The sequence below is a fragment of the Rhinatrema bivittatum genome, chromosome 6 (genome assembly GCF_901001135.1).
Source record: "Rhinatrema bivittatum chromosome 6, aRhiBiv1.1, whole genome shotgun sequence".
Taxonomy (NCBI): Eukaryota; Metazoa; Chordata; class Amphibia; order Gymnophiona; family Rhinatrematidae; genus Rhinatrema; species Rhinatrema bivittatum.
This window is the reverse complement of record NC_042620.1, coordinates 123,597,714-123,622,940: the sequence shown is the minus strand read 5'-3', so window position 1 is coordinate 123,622,940 and position 25,227 is coordinate 123,597,714. Positions and strand designations below refer to the sequence as shown.

Sequence of the window (25,227 nt, the reverse complement as noted above, 5' to 3'; positions counted from 1 at the left end):
ATTACAATATAAAAGTATATCATCTTTGTACATTTGCAGTGTCAAAATACTGTAGTGTTATGAGATTGCATCTCATATGTAGTTTTCTGTTGACATGTGTCTTTCATTTCATTGTTAGTATGTCTTTAGTAGTTGGGATTTTTTCAGTGTTGTAAGAGTCTTAAAATTGTCTTTAAAGTTCTCGAACTACCCAAGAAACCTGTCCCAGAAGAAAAAGTGCCTGTTGCGGTTCCCAAAAAAGTAGAAGTTGCACCAGCTAAAGGTATCTTGGATATAATTATCAGGCATAAAGGAAAATGCTTTCTCTGTTTCTGTTTTTTGTAAATCTCTGTACGTTAATGGTGTGAACTTGTACAATATATTTATCTTTTTATTGAACCCTGTTTTATAATTCATGTTTGTGTTACTTCAGTGTCTGTAAATCTTTTGTAGTCATAAGTATTCATCTGAGATTATTTTTAAGAATATTAAAATTAATATCTTTAAAGTGCCTAAAGTGACTAAGAAACCAGTCCCAGAAGAAAAAGTACCTGTTCCTATTCCCAAAAAAGTGGAAGTTCCACCAGCTAAAGGTAGATCAGGCTTAATTCACCCTGTCTTCTCTGTCTTTTAGTTTTGTAAACATATTTAATGATGTTGCTTTATGTTATGTTTCATTTGTTTGCCATACGTGTTTATGTCAGTTTGTATGTTTATGAGTATTTGTGTGTATGTTTATGAGTATTTGTTGTTGTTGAAAGGTTCTAAAAGCCATAAAATTGATCTCTTAAAGTTTCTGAGGTGCCCAAGAAACCTGCCTCAGAGGAAAAAATATCTGTTGCTGTTCCCAAAAGGGTCGGTGCAAGAGTTTTCAGCACTCTAGGTGAACCTTCATTCATGCATCTCCCTTTCTCAACTTACCTATTGTGGGCAGCTCCAGCACAGCTAGGGTTACCAACTGGCTCCAGATTTTCCGGACAGGTTTTATCCGATTGCATTTTGATTTCCCTATTGCATTCCCTAAAGAAAAAAGCAAGACTATAAGTACCTGCATGCAGGATAGTAAAACCAGGACTGGATCAACCGTCCTGAAAATCTGGAGCCAGTTGGCAACCCTAAGCACAGTGCTCTCTCTTACTGGAGGTAATGCCTGTGGCACAGCACTCCTCTGGGCTTCACGCTGGAAAGATTTTGCAACCCCAATAATTTTGGTGCTATAGGCGACTGCTTAGTTTGCACCAGGCCTGGTTGCCAAAACAATGGCAAAGTTCCACCAGTCAAAATTACAGTTACCATAATGATAACTACAAATCTATGTGTATTCTTTGTATTTCTGTGCATATTGGTGATGTCTTGTATATTGTTTTTAATTTAGTGTTTCCATATTCTTTGGTTTGATTGAAGTGTCCATGTTTTACTTTACTTGTTTGCTCTTTGTCATGATGAATGTGTATTTAAATAGTTTAAGGATTCTTAGTATATTGTTTTCCATGTAATGTCGTGCTCCTGAGTTGTTAAATAGTTAAAAAAAAAAATTAATATCTTTAAAGTGCCTGAAGTTCCTAAAAAAGCTGTCCCAGAAGAAAAAGTACCTGTTCTTCGTCTCAGAAAGGAAGCTTTTGCACCAGCTGCAGGTATAATCTAATATGATGAAAAAAAAAAATTACAGAAACTTCTTTGTCTTGTCATTGTTTTATGTTTTTGCCTTGTGTGCAGCCATTGTATTGTTTTAGTCTCAGGAATAGTCTCCGTAATATAATGGTTTTATAATATAAGCCCCTTTATAGAATAAGATGGCTAAGCACATTAAAATCTCGTCTTACAAAGTAAATCCTTTACAGGATTTCTTATAGCAATTCTGTTTTGTTATATTAAATCTTCCCAATGTGTTGGCTCCTTGTCTATTTATTGTAAAATAGCACTGCTGCTATTTATTATGCTAACGGTTAATATGTCAAATATCCCTTACTAAAATTCACAAAAAATAAACATAATTACCAAAGCAGCAATTGAATGATTTAGATGAGAAGTTCTGAACTTATCAATACCAATCTAAAATCAGCTGGGTGATCCCAGACTGGCTATATTCTGTGAAATTTAGAGGATTACCAAAGATTATTCACTGGTATATACATCTCTAGGGAACGAGCCAAATATTCCCTGACATGGCCTGAGTATTTTTTATGTTCAGTATGAGAAAAAATGCCACGTACTGCTTATAACCAGGCATTCAGACATGTACACTGTTCAAGGGTTTTGTAGAATACAGGACGACACTGTTTATGTGTCATTTGGAGTTCTCAGTCTTCTTGCACAGAAAACTTGAATTTGGGCCTAGTACATTGCAGTACACAACCCTTCAATTCAAGGGACAGGCTGAAAATGTTAAAGTTAAAATATGTTATACATGCTAATATATGGGTTTATCATTCTTTTTGGTCAGTCTTAAAAAAGCTTATAACAGTGACGTGTTAATATTTAAAATGCTTACAAAGCAGTACATATCTAATATAAGAGGCTCTGAATCTCCATATTATAGCCAGTCATCAGTATTCCATATTTGCATTTTGTAGAGTGACTCTTTAAAATTTCAGTTTATTTATTTCTCATAATAAAAAATTCTCAGCATTTTACAGATGGAACAGAAAAAAGAATGTCAGAAATATTACTTTAAGAAGTGCAATCTAGGGAAATATTTGCAAAAGATTTAGACAAAAATAGTTTCTAATGACTGAACATTTTTTAATTTCCAATACTGGGTTTTAACCTGAATAACTGTTTTTAAAAGTTCCTGCGGTGCCTGTGAAGACAAAAGAAGTCGAAGTAGTTGCTGTAATAAGAGAAAAAGAAACTTATGAAGAGCAGAAAGAAGTTTATGAAGAAGTATATGGTGAAAGGGAAGAATTCTATGTGGAGCACATTTATAAAGCAGAGGAATATGGAGGAGAAGAAGAAGAAGAAGCATATGAAGAACATGTTTATGTAGAAGAAGAAGCTCCTGAAGAAGAAGTCCCTGAAGAAAGAGAAGAAATTTATGAAGAAGAAGTTTACATAGAGGAAATCCCTGAAGAACATGTTTCTGAGGAAGAAGTTTATGAAGAAGAAATCCCTGAAGAAGTCTATGAAGCAAAAGAGGAAACTTATGAAGAAGAAATCCCTGAAGAGCATGTTTCTGAGGAAGAAGTCTATGAAGCCAAAGAAGACATTTATGAAGAAGAAATTTACGAGGAAAGAGAAGAAATCTATGAAGAAAGGGAAGAAATCTATGAAGAAAAAGGTACAAGTTTGTCTTTCATCTCACTTACGTACTCTATCACTCTTTCTTCACTCAGTATAGTTCAGGTTGGAAAGTTTATGATTGTTATCCACTTAAAAGACAATACTTTAAAAAAAAAAAAAGGTGAGGACTAAATTCTTTTAGATCATGACTAACTGGAAGCCCCTGTCTCGTGCAGTAAAGTCGAAGTTATAGTGTGCCTCCGTGTGCAATATATCCATAAAGATTACACGGGAACAACACAGTCTTTCAGTAAACAATGAAACAATGTTTCAGTAGTTAAAAGACAAAAGCCTTCCTCAGGGTGCTGTCGTCAGCTCTTGCACTATGGAACTGTAGGTCGTTATGACGAACCATTGTGCAATGTATTAAATTTTATCTGCAGACATCAGCAGAAATGGAAAAATGATTGCTATAAAAAAATAATCTTGCCTTAGAATATTTAGACTCTTACGATTTATATTCTTAAAATTAATATTTTTAAGAACCAGTGAAGTCTCAAGCAATTGTCTTAGAAGAAATTATATCCACAGCAGTCCCTAAAATAGAAGTTCCACCAGTCAGGAGAACCTGATTTATCAAGATGTTTTTATGTTACGGTTATATACCATTTAATGTATAGATAAGATTATATATCTATATATACAGATGTAGACATAAATATGATCAGTATAAATAGGTCTGTATATTTAACTATATTTCTACTTCTTGACAGATTTATATTTTCAGGACTCTTAGCTCAGGGATTTTGTATTGTATTAGTGATTTGTGTTTTATGTATTTCATTTCTGTTGTTATTGTTTTGTAAATGTTTTATTCTTCAAAAATATGTATCTTTAAAGTGCCTGAGGAGCCTAAGAAAGTTGTCCAAGAAGCAAAAGTATCTATTTTTGTTCCTAAGAAAGAGAAAGCTCCACCAGCTAAAGGTATATGAACTCTTTGCAATCCTTCTTTAGCTTCCAAGATCATTTCATCTTATTTCTTTAGTTTGTATTTTATAGCTCTTATCTCCAGGGATTCTTTTATTCATGCATGTATTTTTTGTGATTTGTGTTGCTTTCATGTAGTTTATTATGTATGAATTATTTTACATTCCTAAAATGCATGTCATATTTTTGAAGTGCCAGAGGTGCCTAAGAAAGTTGTCACCGAAGCAAAGATACCTGTCATGGTCCCCAAAAAAGTAGAAGTACCACCAGCAAAAGGTACATCAAATTTTGACTGAAACTAAAGGGTAACCAGTTTCTCATTGATACTGACATGGTCCTTTTCCCATTACCAAAATATTATCAACAGCTGCTTTTTAACTAAAACTATGACACACCAATGTATTTACCAATAACATAAAAAATTATTTAAATTGTAAAAAATCTTAATTCCTCCCCAAACCATGTACCTTTCATAGAATGGTTTCTCTTCTTTTATATGGATTTCTTACCAGTTGTAATACATTTTGTTGGAGCAACATAAGAATTTTCTAAAAATGAAAGCTTAAGACCATAGAGGTTCAGATCTTCTTCACAACCATCAATGAATCTAGTTTTCTCCACGATCAATACAACTATTCTCTTGTATAAGAAGGTTACGATTTTCCTTTCTCCTTGCACTAGATATCAATTTGAGTGAATTCTAGTTATACTCCTCCCCTTTTCTCTTTAAATAAGGATTTGTCAACAAAAGCTTGAAAGGTGCCAGCCTTGGTTCATGTATCCGTTCTTCTTCCCAGGAGTCAGAAACTGAGAGGAAGGGCATAAAGGAGGAAGCTCAGGCTAAGGAAGATGAGGAAGTGCTGTGTGCATTATGTGTGCCGCACAAAGTGGGGCCTAGCTTTCTATGCTGCCCCTTAATTATCACACTCCAGGTTTCATGCTGTAGCAGGGAAGAAAGAGCATGCAATGATCATGCATGCTGTTACATGTTTAAGAACCACCGCTGCTGACTCTTGTCGCAATGAGTTGCTAAGAGCAGAGCCCAGGTGCTGGTCTGGACCTGAGCATCAGGCAATGATGACTTTTCAGCAGCACATCTGAACAGCTCTGAAGGCACACTAGTGCGCCATGGTACACTGATTAGGTAACACTGCTTTATCTGTTATCTATTGCTATATGGCCACCTTGGTTGTGAAGGCAAGAGTTCATAGGCTATGGATGCTGGTGGGTTAATATGACTTTATTTGTTTAGTATCCCCAGGCTGTATGAGTGAAAGGAACTAGCAGGCAGACATGGGAGGTGCACTGTCAGCACCACCACTCAAGTATCAACATTGAGGCATAAAATGCCTGGCTCACAGGGATATTGGTTTTTTTTTCAGCTGCAACTATGCTTTGTTTGAAAAATCAGTGTTACTAAAACTGCAGCTCTGTGTTTCCATAGAGTAGTTTTGTGTGCTTGCCATCTCAGGTCTAGTAGGAAGGTAGGAGTGAATAGTGGCAGGACCAGGGATGCCCCATCTGCCTATTTTAATAGCAGTGAATGTTTGCTTACGGCATACAAGGAGCTGACTCTTTGTCTTTTATAATGTTCTCAATGGCCCTTTGCTTAATTCGGTCCCCCATGCATACTACAGCTTTGTCAAAAGTCCATGTGAGAAGTATCTGCTTTTGTCTGAAACTAGGAATTGATGCTATGGAGTAGAATATCAATGGAATGAATAAACCTTCCTTGGCAGGATTGAACCTTGCTCATTTTTCACCTGAGAAAACAATGGTTTCTTCAAATGTAGATCCTTGTTTTCGGATCATTTAAAAGCATCAGGAAACTGTTAACTCTTTCTGATTAGTTTCTAGCTAGACTCTAAACCTCCCCAATTCCTAGCAGCCAAGTAACCTCAAAATTGTGGTAACTTCAATTATGTAGCAGATGTACTTATCTTAATATTTATTATAAAAGTATATATTACAGAAGTGTCCACTTTGCATGTGAAGACAATTCTGGTCAGCTTCTCCTTTGATAAATTGAAGCATATTATAAAAGGAGAAGCTGACCAGAGTTGTCTTCACATGCAAAGTGAACAGAAACCATGATTCCATTTAAAGTTAGAAGAAAAACCACTCTAAATGGTCTAAATAACTTATCCTAGAGTGCCAAAATCTAACATTCCCCAAACCATGCTTTGCAATTTAAATTACCTCCCTTGTCCAAGATATGTGCCTGTGTTAATTGTATCCTAAATGTCTCTAACCATAATTTCCTTCCTAGGCATTCTTCTTACTACAAGATTGTCTTACTAAAATGTTGTATTCTCTAGCACAGGGAAGGCCTGTCGTCAAGAGGCACAAACAGGCCAGGTTTTCAGGATATCCACAATAACCATGTATGAGATAGATTTGCTACACCAGAGGCAGTGCATACAAATCTATCTCATGCATAATTATTGTGGTTATCCTGAAAACCTGGCTTGTTTGTGGCTCTTACGGACTAGAATTGGCCACCACTGTGCAAGCGTTTTATGTTGTTTTTCTGTTCTTAATGTTTTGTAAATAGTTTTTGTAAAGTCTGACAAATAACAATATCTTTAAAGTGCCAGCAGCACCTAAGAAACCTGTCCCAGAAGAAAAAGTACCGGTTGTAATTCCTAAAAAAGAAGAAGTTCCTGTGGTCAAAGGTATACCAAATCTTCATTAAAACTTGAGAAAAAACTCTTCTTTCAAATCTTCAACATTAGAAGAAATGTTATATTGAACTGAGTTCCTATATATATATTTGTTGTTTTACATGTTTTGTCTTTGTGTCTTATTTTGGCTTCTTCATTTGATTTCTTCAATTCTTTGATTTCTTCTTTGTTATTTTGAACATAACATCTTTAATCCCTCTGTGATGTCATACTTCTAGTGTCTGATTATGTTTTTTTCAGATATGTGTGGGGATTGAATGCTGTGTGTGGACAGTTTGCAATGTTAATGTATGTATGTCTATAAGTTCTTTTAAATCGCTAAAAAAAGGTGATATCTTTAAAGTTCCGAAGGTGGTTAAGAAACCTGTACCTGAAGAAAAAATACCAGCTGCAGTTCCTAAGAAAGAAGAGGCTCCACTAGTTAAAGGTAGAATAGCTCTTGAAACTGTTCAAAATACATTTTTATTGTATTATTTCCGAACAATACTTCTTGACTTTGTTTTTCTTGAAGAATGTGCTTTTATCCTAATTTTGCTTTTAAATTCTGTTTCTTGCAATTTCTTAATGTACTAGTTTTAGCCTCCAAAGAAAAGGAAGTCCAAATGTAAATCGATTATATTTCTTGTAGAATTTTAAAATGAACTAATAATTGAATGTGTATGGTAGCAGTAAAGCAAGTTTTCTCACCATAAACAGTGTTTTATATAGATAGCAGGATGAATTAGCCATTACATGTATGAAATGTCATCTGGCAGCACCAAATGGACTCATCTCTCCTAGCTCATAGAGCTTTGAATTCTACTGAGCATGTGTGATAGTTCCTACTTGGGTGCTTCCTCTTGAGTCTCCTCAGTCTATATCATATCTAAATCTAGCTAGGTAGTCAACTTTTCAGAGAGGTGGGAGGGTATTCCATGACTAATTCATCCTCCTATCAATGGAAAACACAGTTAATGGTGAGAAAATTAGCTTTTTCTGTTGATAAGCAGGCTGAATTAGCCATTACATATGGGGAGTCCCAAACTGAGGACTGCAGTAGAGCAATTACTGAACAAGCAACCCAGACTCCACTGTGGAGAGTTGACCACTGCGAGAACAGAGTATACAAAACTGCTTGCCCGAATTTACTGTCAGTCCTTGAGAGAGTGTCCAAAGAGTAATGGAATATAAAGGCATGAACTGATGACCAAATTGCAGCCTTGCAAATGTCTTGAGGTGTAGCTCTCTAAGATGAGCAACAGTAGAAGCCATAGCTCTGCTTGATGAGCTTCAGTGGAGTCTGTGATCTGCAATCTTGCTAAAGCGTAGCAGTGCTGAAATATATTCTGTTATCCAGGTAGACCATAAATCGGCCAATTTTAAAACATGCACATGTCAAGGAAATTATGAGTGTTACCAAATTAGTCCATCAGTTTGCCTAGTCTTTCTCCAGGTCATCAAGACCCTCCTGGTTCTTTAGCCTGAATTCCTCCTAGTTTACCCAGGCCTCCCATCCAGTCAGTAGTACACAATAAACATGTTTAATATCACTTACACCAGATAATTAGCAGATGTAAAATAACAAAAGTAAGTTGGAAAATGTTCATGTGTGTCTTTTAAAATAGCAACTTAAAAGGTGAATTTTAAAGGTGTGAATATGTCAGGCCAGCGCACCAAGTGAATTTTAAAAGCCACCCAGATATGCACATATTTGCCGCTGCATGCACAAATTAAAAGTTTAAAAAAGGGGCGGGGCAGGGAATGGGCATTCCTGAATTGTAACTTGAAATTAGCATGTAAATACGCGCACTGGCACGCGCCAGGATCCCCCCCCGCCGTGTAACTTTACTCCTGCTATGGATGATGTGTAAGTAGTAAAACAAGAAAATCTAAACAGATCAGCAGGGTTTTAAAGGTTGGGCCTAACGGGGGGAAGGGAGGCTATTAAACTAGGGGAGGGGGGGTTGGAAGTCCCATCCCTTAACTGAGCGAACTGGGAACGAACTGGGAAAACTGGCAATGGCGATGGTGCGTGTCTTTTAAAATCCCCCCACTTATGAGGTAGAAGCAGCATTTGCCCATTTAAAACTGCACTCACATGGGTGCACGGTCAGACTGTTTTATAACTTGCGCACATATACGTGCGTAGGTTCCAAATTGGCCAATTCCCTAGGCACAGGACAATGAAAGTTACTGTCTAAGCACGTAAATGTTGGCCCCCTCCCCAGCACACACCCCCTTTTTATATGCATATATGTTCATGCGAAAGTGAATATACATGTGCATTTTCTATTTTTATAAATTATGGAATACGTGCATAGAGGCTACTTATGTGTGTATAGGCTAATTTTTAATTGCGTAAATTTTTGAAAATTAGCCCGCTAATTCCTGTTTTACCACCTATTAACAGAGGTAGCCGTGATTCATGAGAGATGGGAGCTGCTTCTCCCACAAGAACTTACACACATCAAGGCACGTGTCACATCATATGTTGGATAATATGGCCACAGCTATATTAGATAAATTTGACAACAGAATCTAATATGGGGGTTACCTATTCCTATTTATCTTTCCCCATGGGAGATGTCATCCAGGCATGCACAAACCACTGTAGTCCACTGCATTCATTCAAGCTGATAGCCACTTAGCTGTGGGACTTGACTGTGATTTTGACCAGGTATATCTCACTAGGCGTCTGTCCCATTTGGGCTATCAAAGCATTTGTCCTCGCAGATGACCATACGAGTGGTAACTTCCCTCATGGTAGCCCTTCTTTATTCCTTTCTGGCTTGAGTAGTAAAATAATTTTTTTGACAATGACAATTTTTTGGAATGTAAGGTAGCTTATATCAAAAGATAAATTTAATAGTCAAAAAATCCATCTCATTTTAGACAGAAAATCCCATGATGTGGCCAAACTGTGTTCAAAATTATTTTGTTCTTGCACATACAACAGTTAGCTCAATCTACCTTTTGACTTTTTGACAGTATGCTAACAGCAGTGTTAAGGCTTTTGTACAGCATTCAAACTAAAATCATATTTACAAAGCAGTTCACTAGCTTGTAGTACTGAAAACAGCGTTGTATTTTGAAGTAAGGGTTGATAGCTTTACTGCCTGAATTCTATGCACCATATGGAAATTATATGATAATGAACTGCGAGAGGGTGGGTGCAGATTTTTCCATGCAATTTGGAAAATAAAAAAGCCTCTGCCTAGCCTATTTCAAACTCCAAATTTACAGCTAGCTCTGAAAAAAGTGAAAACATTCATTGCTTCTGGAATAAATCAGTTGGACCAAAACGTATTAGTAAAAAAAGTCTTTTGATCTACAAATATTTAGGTTTTTTGTTATTTTATGCTGTATATGTGCTTTTAGGGATCTTTTGTAAAAAAAAAAAAAAAAAAAAATCTTTTACTGTTTTGCAAATAATTTAGCAGTTCTTAAAACACAAATAATATCTTTTTTAAGTGCCCGAGGTGCTGAAAAAAGCTGTCCCAGAAGAAAAAGTACCTGTCACAGTTCCTAAAAAAGAGGAAGTGCCACCAGCCAAAGGTATATGAACATTTACTTCCAGCTTTAAGCAAAAACTTCTTATTCTGTTTGGTTTCTTTCACAATCATTCTAATACTTATAACCAGTAATAGTTTATTTAATTATCTTATTGTATGCCAAGTTTGTATTATGTTTTATGTTGCTTGCAGTTTTACTTCCTCAAGCTTTATGTCATTTTCTAAATTCCTAAAATCAAAATGATATATTTTTTAAGTGCCTGAAGTGCGCAAGAGAGCTGTTCCAGAGGAAAAACCACCCGTCATAGAGCCTAAAATAGAGGAAGCACCACCCGCTAAAGGTATAGCACACCTTGATTGAAATGCTAGAGAAATACTGTTTGTACTGTTTTTCTCTCACATCTTCAGCACTGAAATTTATACACTTCAAAGTGTAACCCTTTTGGGGAATATTCTGTTCAAATTCTAAATTGTTCTTCTTGGTATCTTCAAGTAACTTCAACATTCCTAATAGAAAATAATATCTTTAAAGTGCCTGAAGTGCCAAAGAAACCTGTCCCTGAAGAAAAAGTGCCTGTTGCAGTTCCCAAGAAAGAGGTTCCACCAGCTAAAGGTACATAATTTTCGGAAGCTCTCTTTATCTTCTAACTCACTGCCAATTTAGAGAGTTCCAGAGTTGCTTTCTCAGGTCTCTTTGCCATGTATTCTACCATGGTTACTTTCAGTCCAACACTACATTTATGTTTCTTGTTCGTTTTTTCTTTGTATATGTTTGTAAATCATGTCAACACTCCTAAAGCAAACAATAATATTTTTAAAGTGCCTAAGGTACCCAAGAAACCTGTCCCTGAAGAAAAAGTGCCTGTTGCAGTGCCTAAGAAGGAGGTTCCACCTGCCAAAGGTACATCACTCTCTTAATAAGTTTATCTGAAGCTCTCTTTATTTTCTAATTCCCTTTTAGAAAGTCCCAGGGCTTCATAGTTATTTTTAGCCAAGCAGTACAATTGTGTTCCTTGTTCTTTTCTTCTGTGTGTTTGTTATTTCAACACTCCTAAAGCAAACAATAATATTTTTAAAGTGCCTGAGGTACCAAAGAAACCTGTCCCTGAAGAAAAAGTGCCTGTTGCAGTCCCCAAGAAAGAAGTTCCAGCAGCCAAAGGTACATCACTCTCTGAAGGAGATTATCTGCTCTCTTTTAGTTTTCTAACTCACTGCCGTCTTAGAGAGTTCCAGGGTTCCTTTCTCAGGTCTCTTTGCCATGTATTCTACCATGGTTACTTTCCGTCCAACAAAACATTTGTATTTCTTGTTCGTATTTTATCTTTGTGTATATTGTTTGTAAATCATTTTAACAGTCCTAAAGCAAACGATAATGTTTTTAAAGTGCCCGAGGTACCCAAGAAACCTGTCCCTGAAGAAAAAGTGCCTGTTGCAGTGCCTAAGAAAGAGGTTCCACCAGCCAAAGGTACATCACTCTCTTAATGAGTTTATCTGAAGCTCTCTTTATCTTCTAATTCCCTCTTAGAAAGCCCCAGGGCTGCTTTGTCTGTCACAGTTATTTATAACCAAGCAGTACAATTGTGCTTCTTGTTCTTTTCTTCTGTGTGTACAATGTATGTTCTTTCAACACTCTCTCAGGGGAAAAAAAGGGTCACACAGTAGCTGTACTCACACTTATTCTTTAAGGCAGGAAACCAAAACAAAAATAAAACAGATATTTCCTGATTTATGGCTGCAGGAGTAGGGAATAACCAGAATAGACAAGGTATAAAGTCCCTTACCTAGAGATAGGGAGGAAGAGACCCGAAACAGCTAGTAGTCCTTCTGCTGCTACAATAATTCAAAGCCCACTACAAATCCTCATGAGACACTGTGCCAACAACAGCACTTCTTTGCAGGTTACTATTTAAGCACAGCTGTGTGACACTGGGGGGTTTACTCACTGCCAATGGAAATCTGGCTAGGCCTAGCCCTGCCTATAGTACCTGGAATGCTACTAAACCCTCACATTCCTCATAAACCAACCTAGCATTTCTAGCAGGCACTAGATCTGTATCACACAAAGCCAGCGGTTCAAAACCCTGCAGTTTTTGACACATTCTTAAAGTAAATGATAATATTTCGAGGTACCAAAGAAACCTGCCCCTGAAGAAAAAGTGCCTGTTGCAGTTCCCAAGAAAGAGATTCCAGCAGCCAAAGGTACATCACTCTCTGAAGGAGATTATCCTCTCTCTTTGTTTTCTAATTCACTGCCTTTTTTAGTGAGTTCCAGGACTGGTTTGTCAGGTCTTTTTGTCATGTATTCTGACATGGTTACTGTTAGCACATTTGTACATTTGTGTTTCTTGTTTGTTTTTTCTTTGTGTACAATGTTTGTTAATGATTCCAACACTCCTAAAGCAAACAATAATATTTTTAAAGTGCCTGAGGTACCCAAGAAACCTGTCCCTGAAGAAAAAGTGCCTGTTGCAGTCCCCAAGAAAGAAGTTCCAGCAGCCAAAGGTACAGCACTCTCTGAAGGAGATTATCTGAAGCTCTCTTTGTGTTCTAATTCCCTTTTAGAAAGTCCCAGGACTCTTTGTCTGTCATAGTTACTTTAAGGCCAGCAGGGCAATTGTGTTTCTTGTTCTTTTTTCCTGTGTGTACAATGTATGTTCTGCTCAGGGAAAAAAGGACACACAGTAGCTGCACTCGGACTTAGATGGTAGCTTTAAAATAAGCTCTCACGCGCCCAAATATGCGCTTATGTCGTCACGAGCACACATGCACTAGAATTTTATGTCATCCATTAAGTGCGCACCCATTACATAAAATATGTCTAGCGCATTTATGTGTGCTCCTAATTTTAAGCAGTCGCATGAGGAATTGTTATTCACATATTTTCCTTAAGGACTTGTCGGCTTTTACACGCGCTAAGTGAGAACATTTTATAACATGCACACATGAGGGAAATTCCCAGTTTTACCAATTAGTCCACCAGTTTTCCCAGTCTATCTCTAGGTCATCCAGACCCCTCTAGTTCTTCAACCTGCACTCTCCCCCCCGCCCCCCCCCAGTTTACCCAGACCCCTTAACCAGTCAGTTTTTTACTATAAAGAGTTTTATTCTGAGTTACACCTGATAAAAAGCAGAAGTAAATATGCGCAGGTAACAGCTCTACGCGTGCTGAATTCGCAGGTTGTAACATTGGGATTTATGAACATAAATACTGGCCCTACCCCAGAACTCCCCGACCCACCCCATAATGTCCCTGTTTTACGCAATCAAAGATATTCTCGCATTGGTCCTTGCGCGTGTATGTGTAAGTTTATAAAATAGCCCTAATGCATGTGAGCACTATTTGCATGTGCATCTGCGACGCTTTGCAGATTCTTAAGGGTTAGATTTTCAAAGATGCTCACGCTACCCGGCGCACACACATGGACGCCCGATTATGTTATAAAATTGAGGGTCAGCGCGCGCAAGGGGACGCACACTTGTGCATCCTGCGTGTGCTGACACCCGCAGCCTTCCTCAGTTCCCTCCCAGTCTACTCCAATTTCGGAGTGGACTGGAAGGGAAGTTCCCAACCCCCTACACTAACCTCCCTTCCCCTTCCCGCCCCCCAACCCTAACCTAGCGCACCCCCCCCCCCCCAAATCTTTATTTTACCTTTTATGCCTGCTTGGGGCAGGCATAGGTTGTGCACGCCAGCATACAATCCCCCGGCACAGTGGCAAATGGCCACTGTGTCGGGGGCCTCTAGCCCCGTCTGGCCCTGCCCCAGACCGCCCCGTCCCACCCCTTTCCAGAGGCCCCGGGACTTACGCGCATCCCGGGGGATATACGCGCGTAACCAGGCCTTTGAAAATTGGCCCGGCACGTGTAAGGCTGATCACGCGAGTAAATCCCTTTGAAAATCTACCCCTAAGGCAGGAAACCAAAATAAAAACAAAACAGATATTTCCTGACTTATGGCTGCAGGAAAAGATTAACGAAAATAGACAAGATATAGGTTCCCTTACCCAGAGGTAGAGAGGGAGTGCTGAAATTCCCAAGAAAGAGATTTCATCAGCCAAAGGTACATTTAGTCTCTGAAGAAGATTATCTGCTTGCTTTAAGGTACATTTTAAAAGAGATGCACGTGCAAAAATTGCAGATGCACATGATTATAAAGCTCATACGCATGTCTGTCCTAATTTATAAACCTCGCACATACATGCTCAAGTCCTGGAGCGTGAATACATTGGCGCACTTAAAAAAGAGGCAGGAAAGGGGTGGAGCAGGGCTGTTACAGGACGAGGCAAACAGTTATGCACACAACTTGCTATTTTATAACCAGAGCAAGCAGCGCGTATACAGCTGTTACCTGCGACCATTTACTTCTGCTTTACATCAGGCGTAAATCGAAATAACAGTCTTTGTAGCCAATTACTTACTGGGTAAAGGGTGTGGAAAATCTGAGGAGAGTGAAGGTTGAATAACCAGGGGGGGGGGGGGGGGTCTAGATGACCTAGAGATAAACAGGACAAACTGGTGAACTGGTTAAATTGTTCATTTATTGCACGGGTACATGTTAGAAAATTACTTCTCTTGCATGTGCACAAGCTGACATTTCATATGGAAAATGCACGACTAGCAGATGCTCGTGCAAGTTCTTAAAATTAGGAGCATACATATGGAAAAAGAGGTATATTTTGTGTAATGTGCGTACACTTGCGCGGACAATACAAAATGCTAGCGCATGTGTGCCCGTGCCCAAATATGTGCAGATATGGGTGCCCACATACTCATTTTAAAGCTATCCTCTCTCTTTGCCTTCTAATTCACTGCCATCTTAGAGAGTTCCAGGGTTGCTTTCTCAGGTCTCTTTGCCATGTATTCTACCATGGTTACTTTCAGTCCAACAATACATTTGTGTTTCTTGTTCATTTTTTCTTTGTGTATGTAAATAATTTCAACACTCCTAAAACAACCAATAATATTTTTAAAGTGCCTGAGGTACCAAAAAAACCTGTCCTTGAAGAAAAAGTGCCTGTTGCAGTTCCCAAGAAAGAGGTTCCAGCAGCCAAAGGTACATCACTCTCTGAAGGAGATTATCTGAAGCTCTCATTTTCTTCTAATTTCTTGACTTTTAGAAAGTCCCATGGCTATTTTGTCTGTCATAGTTATTTTTTAGCCAAGAAGTACAATTGTATTTCTTGAACTTTTCTTCTGTGTTTACGTTTGCTAATTATTTCAACACTCTTAAAGCAAACAATAATATTTTTAAGTGCCTGAAGTACCAAAGAAACCTGTCCCTGAAGAAAAAGTGCCTGTTGCAGTTCCCAAGAAAGAAGTTCCACCAGCCAAAGGTACATCACTCTCTGAAGGAGATTATCCCCTCTCTTTGTCTTCTAATTCACTGCCTTTTTTAGAGAGTTCCAGGACTGGATTGTCAGCTCTTTTTGTCATGTATTCTGACATGGGTCCTGTTAGCACATTTGTACATTTATGTTTCTTGTTTGTTTTTTCTTTGAGTACAATATTTGTTAATGATTCCTACACTCCTAAAGCAAACAATAATATTTTTAAAGTGCCCGAGGTACCCAAGAAACCTGTCCCTGAAGAAAAAGTGCCTGTTGCAGTGCCTAAGAAAGAGGTTCCACCAGCCAAAGGTATATCAATATCTGAAGGAGATTTAGGCCTCATTTTAAAAAGCATTTACACACGTAAAACTTGATTTTACACGTGTAAATGCACTTTACTCGAGTGAATGGGCTTTTGAAAATTGCTACAATATATGCCATTGAATTGTTCATAGGATTTACCCATATGCAGTGGTTTCCTCATTTCCATGCTTTATCCTAGACTAGCGGTGCTACGGGTCCGGGATAAGGTCCGGAAGGGGAGGAAGATTTCTCTTCTAGGGCCTCTAGCATTGTCTATCACCATCTCTGTGTCGACTTTACAATTAAATTCAAAATTCTCCAGGAGGTGCAAAATAGTAAGGAACAATAGCAGGGAAGCAAAAATCAGAAAAATCAGAAGGAACCAGGAGGAACCAGGAGGAGCAGAGGGGTCCTCCATCCCCTAGTAAGGCAAAAGGGGGGTAAGCTAGTAGAAAAAAAGCACTTTTGTGTTCGATTGAAATAGTCTTTACAGTAACTTAAAAAGGATGATCCAGGCCACAATATCTAAAAACAAAAACAGAAATATGATGGCAATGACTATTATTGTCAATTTGTCCATCTTAGTGAGTTCCCTTTCACCATTATCTATGGAGAAAAAAGTTCTCACCTGATAATGTTGGCTAACCGGAAAGGGGTTCCAGCATAATGTCAATAACAAGGTAGAAGAATATACCCGGGCATAAAATCTGCAGGGTACCAGTCCCCAAAACTTTACTTTGGCCAAATTCTTCAACTTTTTTCTCAACTGGGAAAATTCTCAATAGATAGCAATTTCTTTTTACCCTTGCTTCTTCAGGTCACTCAGGAAAAAGATCCTTGCCCCATTTCTTTGGGATACCGGAGGTATGCCCTTCCCTTCGGACTAGTCAAGTTCAAAATCCAAAAATCCTATTCAGAAGTCTATTGACATCTAAATATGAAAAGTGATGAGCTGAGGCCCACCCAAAAAGGATTAGTTAACCTTCTCTTGAGTTCCTATGAAGAATCTCAGACTCCACTATTCTTCCCTCAAAGTCCTGGGGAGATCCAAACTACTCAATAGTGACTGAAATCCTGTAGGGATTTCTTTCACTCAAACTGTAACTCTAGGGGGATCTCCTACTCCTCTAATAGCTTCTTGAGATCCTTGGGAATCTCCAGCTACTCTCCTCACCAACTCTTCAGCTTCTCCTTCCCACCAAAGCACAGAGCATGCTCCAGGGGATTATATTCCCTAGATACCCTACCCCTGAAAAGGTGGGGTTACAGCAATGGGAGGAATTCTAAAATACAAAACCCCTTGTACTATCCCTAGCTAGAAAAACATAGCCCCATCACACGCACGTAAATGGCTTTTGAAAATTCCTTCAATAGTATGTTACATTTGCGTGCATAACACCTTTGAAAATTCACCTGATTGTCTTCTAATTCACTGCTTTTTAGACAGCTCAGGTCTCTTTGTCATGTATTCTACCATGATTACTTTTAGCCCGTCTGTACATTTGTGTTTCTTGTTCGTTTTTTCTGTGTGTACAATGTTTATTTCAACACTCCTAAAGCAAACAATAATATTTTTAAAGTGCCTGAGGTACCAAAGAAACCTGTCCCTGAAGAAAAAGTGCCTGTTGCAGTTCCCAAGAAAGAAGTTCCAGCAGCCAAAGGTACATCACTCTCTGAAGGAGATTATCTGAAGCTCTCTTTATCTTCTAATTACTGCCATCTTAGAGAGTTGCAGTGCCTCATTCTCAGTTCTCTTTGCCATGGATTTTACCATGGTTACTTTTAGTCCATCTGTACATTTGTGTTTCTAGTTCGTTTTTTCTGTTTGTACAATGTTTATTTCAACACTCCTAAAGCAAACAATAATATTTTTAAAGTGCCTGAGGTACCAAAGAAACCTGTCCCTGAAGAAAAAGTGCCTGTTGCAGTTCCCAAGAAAGAGGTTCCACCAGCCAAAGGTACATCACTCTCTGAAGATTATCTGCTCTCTTTATCTTTTAATTCACTTCCTTTTTAGAGAGTTGCAGTGCTGCATTCTCAGTTCTCTTTGCCATGTATTCTACCATGTTTACTTTTAGCCCGTCTGTACTTTTGTATTTCATGTTCGTTTCTTCTGTGTGTACAATGTTTATTTCAACACTCTTAAAGCAAACAATAATATTTTTAAAGTGCCTGAGGTACCCAAGAAACCTGTCCCTGAAGAAAAAGTGCCTGTTGCAGTTCCCAAGAAAGAAGTTCCAGCAGCCAAAGGTACATCACTCTCTGAAGGAGATTATCCCCTCTCTTTGTCTTCTAATTCACTGCCTTTTTAGAGAGTTGCAGGGCTGCATTCTCAGGTCTCTTTGCCATGTATTCTACTTTGGCTACTTTTAGCCCGTCTGTACTTTTGTATTTCATGTTTGTTTCTTCTGTGTGTACAATGTTTATTTCAACACTCTTAAAGCAAACAATAATATTTTTAAAGTGCCTGAGGTACCAAAGAAACCTGTCCCTGAAGAAAAAGTGCCTGTTGCAGTTCCCAAGAAAGAAGTGCCAGCAGCCAAAGGTACATCACTCTCTGAAGGAGATTATCTGAAGCTCTCTTTATCTTCTAATTCACTGCCATCTTAGAGAGTTGCAGGGCTGCATTCTCAGGTCTCTTTGCCATGTATTCCACCATGGTTACTTTTAGCCTTTCTGTACGTTTGTGTTTCATGTTTTTTTTTTCTGCGTTCATTATGTTTGTAAATTATTTCAATACTCCTAACACAAACAATAATATATTTAAAGTACCAAATAAACCAGTCGCAGATGAACAAGTACCAGTTCCTGTTCTTAAAAAAGAAGTCCCTCCAGCCAAAGGTACATTATATTTTGGCTGAGATATCTTCTATTTGTTTTTTGAAAGCAAGGTTGAACATTCTGTGAAAGAAAAAAATATTATCTTTAAAGTGCCTGAAGTGCCAGTCCCTGAAGAAAAAGTGCCTGTAGCTGTGCCTAAGGAAAACATAATTCCACCAGTTAAATGTACAGCCTGTCACCATCATAATTTTAAAGCCAATATCTAATATCATTGGTGTTGTCTGTCAGTCTTAATGTAAATTTTGTGGTTGGTAAACTCCCATTTTACTAATTGAACATCATTTTGTATGTCTGTATATCAGTGTTCTGTGGTGTCTGTCTTTTTTGGTCTTTTTGAAATGAATGTGAAATTCTTAAAATGGCAATAATATCTTTAAAGTGCCTGAGGTGCCTAAGGAAGTTGTTCCAGAAGAGAAAGTGCCTCCTGCTCTTCCAAAGAAAGAAGAAGCTGCACCAGTGAAAGGTACACTTGTTTTTCTCCCAAACTGTTTTTTTTTTTTAGAAAGCCTTCTTCCTACTCTTATTCCTCGGGAAAGACACCAGCCAATGTTATATTCACTTCACCTCTTTATCACATATGACTTTCTTTCAGTATTTGATGTTAGGATATTTATTCACAATATTTATAAAATATATTGTGATAACAAGATAATTATACTTTACATTTCATTCACATGTGTGTGTGTGGGGGGGAGGTGTTTCATTTGCTCTTAATATTTTGGAACGAATTGCAAAATGCCTAAAATAAAAAAAACCCCAAATATCTTTAAAGTGCCTGAACTGCGCAAGAAGACTGTCCCTGAGGAAAAAGTACCAGCTGCTGTTCCCACACCAGAAGAGCCTGCACCTCGTAAAGGTACATCGATTCTTCATCAATCCTGTAAACCAGGGCCCTTCAATTTCATTTTATCTACATGCTGTGCACAATATCTTACACCAGTTTACTAAAGTTTGTCCTCGACGAGGGATGATTTCTAACCTTAGGAACTCTTCACATCTTCACAAAGTTCTGTGTATGTGTTTCTTTTTGTTTGCGGTATTTGTTCTTAACCTACAAATGGAATGTTTCATGTCCTTTTATGTCTGTAAATTGTTGACAAATCCTTAAAAAAAATTCATCTTTAAAGTGTGTGAACTGCATAAAAGCTTTGTCCCTGGCAAAAAAAAAAAAAAAAAGCCCTGCTACCCACAGGAAAGTTGAATCTTTTCCAGCAAAGGTTACAGCAACGCTGCAGTAAACTTTTAAATCAAATCTTTCTTAAAGTAGTGTACCACCTTGCTTGCTTAAATAGCAAGTTGCCTGTTTCTTGGCAGATTTCTTCTACTTTTGGTTTTACTGTTTGCTCAAATATTATTTATGCACTATAGTTTGCAGTTTTGGAAGAAAACATATGCATCTTTTATTATAGTCATGCCATTTCTTTTTATACAGGGCCTTGGCCAGAACTGAATGTTTTTTGGGGAGGTCCAAGGTTAACATAGGTGGATAGAAAGGCAATGGATAGAAACTTCTTTTAATTTCTGGCAACACTCTATCTCCTGTCTCTTCAGTCTTCCTGCCCTGTCTCTGCTGTTTCTCTCTCTGGTTAAGGCAACTAATTTGTACAATGGTAAATTTCTCAGTATGCTAAAAAGCAATTATGTAAATAGGTTTCCAGCCTTGTACCCATCCCAGGCATTCCTGAACTTTCAAGGGACTGAAAAGATGGAACATAATTACCTGTGAAAAATAAACAGAAAGTCTTTGATCTCAGACTTTTACATGTCTAGTTGAAGGGCAGTGCTGTTTCCCAATTCAAGTTATCCCTTTTAAAGGAGCAGAGGATCATAGACTGGCAGAGCTTCCCAAACTCTGAGTTGAGACCCCCAAATGAGATCACAAAACCTTTAGCTAGGGTCACAAATGCCTCAAGTGACTATGCCCTTCAGGTGGCCAGCAGCGGTAGCATTAGTAGTGAAAGTCAGCAGAGGGCCTGTGAGCCAGCACATGCTCACAAGCCCTTCAGTGGCACTGCCTTTGCATGAAATATTGTGGTAACAGAGAGACTCGTGCGAGGAGGGATCGGGGACCAGTGCAGGGCCTGTGAGCTTGCACTAGCTCACAGGCCAGGCCCTGTGCTGACTTTCATTATAAATGCCTTTGCCACTTGCAGTTCATCATCAGACTTGGGATCAGCCAGAGCAGCGTGGAGGGCTTAAGTGTACATGAACTGGTGGAGATTGTTACTGCTTCTTCTCTTCTCACCTACTACTGAATCTGAACTACCCAACAGAATAATGTTACCCCTGTCATCAGTCTGTCCTTTCTTCCCACCAGTTGTCATTCTCATCTTTGGCCCAAGGCACAGAGGAAAATGTTGCTACTTTCCCTGGGCAGGGAAATGTTTGGAAGACGGACTCTTTGAAAGGAGGGATCAGATGCAGGAGGGGTTTGAGGGTTGGCTCCAATGGACAGGGATTGACTGGAGGATGAGAGAGGGAAAATGACAGGTTGACTGAGGGATATAAGAGAAGAACTGAGGGTGAAGAGGGTATCACTGGGGGTGTTGGAAGGGACAGGTGAGAGGTGGGATTGGAATGAGAGTGAGGATGGAATAGAGTGAGAGGGAGGAACTGACAAAAAAATCAAGACAGCTTTGAGGCTGAGAGAGAGGATCAGCTGGCAGGATGCAAAAAGGGCTGGAGGGGGGGGAGAGGGGGGCTGAGGAGGTAAGAGGAGTTGTGGAATGTAAAAGGGGGTTAACTGGAGGGGTAGAGGTTGAGAGAGTGAGTCCACTGGAAGGGAGGAGGTTAAGAGCTGAGGATCTCTGGAAGTGGTGGAGACTGAGAGAAAGGATCAACTGCAGAGGGCAGATGTTGAGAGACAGAAACAGCTGGAGTCTGGGGAAGGTGAGAGTGGTGTGATCCTCTAGGGTCATGTGAATTTTCAAGTGCTAAAATGGGGTCACATCGGCTAAAAGTTTGGGAAGCCCTGTTCTAACTGCTGCACCTTTTGTGAGCTAGAACCAGAAGTGAGGGGGGCACAGGCCCCCAAAACCCACCTGTGGCTACACCCCTGTTCTTAAATATTTCCTTTCCTGTAGCCACTGTTCAGCTATTTCTGATGGGCTCTTATTTTGATCAATGTAATTCTTGTAAGGAGGTTTGATAAGGGTCAGCAGCACCTTAATTTACTTATATTCTTAATTGAGTAAGTGACAAGATATGAGGTGCTATCATAAACTTTTATCACTAATTTCTCCTCCAGAATAAAGTAATAATTAGAATGAAAGGAGTTTTAATATTTTTTGGTTTAATTAATACCATTTTATCATTTTTTTTGTTTTGCTGATGCATCTATTTAAACATATTTGTTACTGTTCCATTGATTAATATTAGAAAGATGTCTAGCAGGACATCATTATAGTTTAGATCTCAGAGACACAATGAACATGTCTTTTACCCAAACTATGTAAGAGAACTGTCCAAGAAGAAAAACTATCAGTGATGGCTCCTAAAAAAGGAGGAGGCTCCATGTATTTGTGCCAGGGGCACTCTTGTTATTTTATAACTGTGTGTCTTTGTAATTCATGTCAGCTGTTAGTTCGTAATATTTTGTCAGTAATTTGGAGGTGTCTAAAATGAAATTAATATATATTTAATACATATAGGGGTAGATTTTAAAAGAATGAGCTTGCGCGTCCATGTGCGCGTGCTACCTGATGCGTGCACACGGATGCCCGATTTTACAACATGCGTGCGCCGATGCCCATGGCCTTCCTCAGTTCCCTCCCAGTCCGCTCAAATTTCGGAGCAGACTGGGAGGGACTTCCCAACCCCCTACACTAACCTCCCTTCCCCTTCCCCTAACCTACCCGCCCCCTAGCCCTAACCTAGCCTCCCTCCAAATCATTATTTTACCTTTTGCGCATGCCGGCAGAGCGGCAAATGGCCACTGTGCCAGGAGCCTCTAGCCCCGCCCCACCCCACCCCCGGACCACCCGCATCCCTGCCCCGCCCCTTTCCTGAAGCCCTGGGAGTTACATGCATCCCGGGGATTTATGCGCATGACCGGGCCTTTGAAAATTGGCCCAGCACACGTAAGGCCGGTCACACGCGTAAATCTTTGAAAATCTACCCATATTTTTTACCTGAAATGTGTATGAGAACTGTCTCAGAAGAATGATAGCTCCAATTAAAAGCTCGATTCATTAAGGGGGCAACTTTCAATGTTCAAACTGGGAGAAGGTTCGTGGGTACACTTTTTATCTATGGACTTTGCACCAGTTTTTGAAGCAAAAGTACATGCTTACATGCACTTTGAAATTTGCCACAGATACAAAGTACCCAAGGATAGTTGCACCTCTTTTTATGTGGGTGCCAATTTACGTGCAAAAATTGCTAGTGACCCTCATAAATGGCTTTGAAATTTGCCTTCCCATATATGAAAACTCTTTGAGCTCTGAAAACTCCTAATCCTCAAAAACTGCCTTGGTTACATATAATAATTCTAAAACTTGGCCAATCCCTACATTAAGCAGTCTTCTTCTTTCCTTGCTGGAGAACTATGGAATAACCCATCCTCTTCTATACTGCTGATTTTCATTATATGTAAATGTATGCTTTATAAATGTATTATGTGAATATGTGATATTTGTGTTTCTGTGCACTTTGTTATGTTATGTGAGTGTGATATTTGTTTTTCTGTTGCACTGTGCTGTTGTACCACTGAAGGGAATATTTGAATTAACTAACCAACTAAATAATAGCAGCATTCAAATATATACAGTATTTTTTAAACAAGTAATATCTATTGTAAATTTTGATTGCTGTATTTTGTATTGAAATTCCTAAAAGAAACTAATATCTTTAAAGTGCCTGAGATGCCAAAGAAAATTACCCTAGAAGAACAAATACAAGTCATTCTTCCACCAAAAGAAGAAGCACTACCCACCAAAGGTACAACAACTGTGGTTGAAATTTTTGCAGAAGCTATCTCTTATCTTTTGAATAATTATATTCTTATAAAAACAAATTCAATAGATATTTAGCCATAGGCAGGAAATTAGTGAAATTATTGATAGACTATAGATCACACTTTTAGAGACATTCTACTTTATTTGTTGTGTTTTGTTGCCTGTTGTTTCTATATTATTTGAAAGTAAGTTTGTAGTTCTTCAAACAAAAAGAATGTCTTTAAAGTACCTGACATGTCTAAGAAAGCTGTTGCAGAAGAAAGAACAAAACAGAGGAAGCTCTACCAGCAAAGGAGGATCAACTATTCCTTTACAACATAAAGAAAAAATGCTCTCCTCTTATTTTCTGATATATAGATCATTACAAGTAATATTCTGAAAGACGTTTGGGGCTTTCAAGTCTTTGGGATTTCTTTTGCAATTTTTACAAGTTTATAGATTCTGTCAGCAATTTAAAAATCCTAATGGAAATAAATATCCTTAAATCCCTGAAGTCCACATGAAACCTGTCCCTGAGGAGAAAGTACTTGTTGCTGTTCCTAAAAAAGAAGTTCCATCAGCCAAAGGTACTTCGGATTTTTATAAAATTATTTGCTCTTTACAGTTTGTAAAATAATGTAAACATTATATAAAACAAAAAAAATGAATATCTTTAAAGTGCCTGAAGTGCCAAAGAAACCTGTCCCTGAGGAGAAAGTACCTGTTGCTGTTCCTATAAAAGAAGCTCCACCAGCCAAAGGTACTTCAATATTTTTATAAAATAATTCGCTCTTTATAATTTGTAAAATAATGTAAACATTATATAAAACCAAACAAATTAATATTTTTAAAGTGCCCGAAGTGCCAAAGAAACTTGTCCTTGAGGAGAAAGTACCTGTTGCTGTTCCTAAAAAAGAAATTCCACCAGCCAAAGGTACTTCGGATGGTTTTTATAAAAGTATTTGCTCTTTACAATTTGAAAATAATGAAAACATTATATAAAAACAAAGATTTTAATACCTTTAAAGTGCCCGAATTGCCAAAGAAACTTGTCCCTGAGGAGAAAGTACCTGTTGCTGTTCCTAAAAAAGAAGCTCCACCAGCCAAAGGTACTTCAGTATTTTTATAAAATAATTCACTCTTTATAATTTGTAAAATAATGTAAACATTATATAAAAACAAACAAATTAATATTTTTAAAGTGCCCGAAGTGCCAAAGAAACTTGTCCTTGAGGAGAAAGTACCTGTTGCTGTTCCTAAAAAAGAAATTCCACCAGCCAAAGGTACTTCAGATGGTTTTTATAAAAGTATTTGCTCTTTACAATTTGAAAATAATGAAAACATTATATAAAAACAAAGATTTTAATATCTTTAAAGTGCCAAAGAAACTTGTCCCTGAGGAGAAAGTACCTGTTGCTGTTCCTAAAAAAGAAGTTCCACCAGCCAAAGGTACTTCGGAGTT

The 25,227-nt window shown here is 38.4% G+C and overlaps 1 protein-coding gene across 1 annotated transcript in view; it reads left to right on the top strand.

The window, feature by feature from the left end:
- TTN (titin) overlaps nucleotides 1–25,227 on the top strand; it is a 509,207-nt gene that overhangs the window by 271,267 nt on the left and 212,713 nt on the right. Inside the window, 24 exon segments of the mRNA XM_029605898.1 lie at nucleotides 179–262; nucleotides 489–572; nucleotides 1,530–1,613; nucleotides 2,768–3,256; nucleotides 4,099–4,182; nucleotides 4,378–4,461; nucleotides 6,777–6,860; nucleotides 7,213–7,296; nucleotides 10,320–10,403; nucleotides 10,618–10,701; nucleotides 10,893–10,973; nucleotides 11,181–11,261; nucleotides 11,439–11,519; nucleotides 11,745–11,825; nucleotides 12,782–12,862; nucleotides 15,333–15,413; nucleotides 15,613–15,693; nucleotides 15,916–15,996; nucleotides 17,571–17,651; nucleotides 17,868–17,948; nucleotides 18,160–18,240; nucleotides 18,455–18,535; nucleotides 19,211–19,294; nucleotides 19,604–19,687. Coding sequence (XP_029461758.1) covers nucleotides 179–262; nucleotides 489–572; nucleotides 1,530–1,613; nucleotides 2,768–3,256; nucleotides 4,099–4,182; nucleotides 4,378–4,461; nucleotides 6,777–6,860; nucleotides 7,213–7,296; nucleotides 10,320–10,403; nucleotides 10,618–10,701; nucleotides 10,893–10,973; nucleotides 11,181–11,261; nucleotides 11,439–11,519; nucleotides 11,745–11,825; nucleotides 12,782–12,862; nucleotides 15,333–15,413; nucleotides 15,613–15,693; nucleotides 15,916–15,996; nucleotides 17,571–17,651; nucleotides 17,868–17,948; nucleotides 18,160–18,240; nucleotides 18,455–18,535; nucleotides 19,211–19,294; nucleotides 19,604–19,687 — 2,385 coding nt within the window.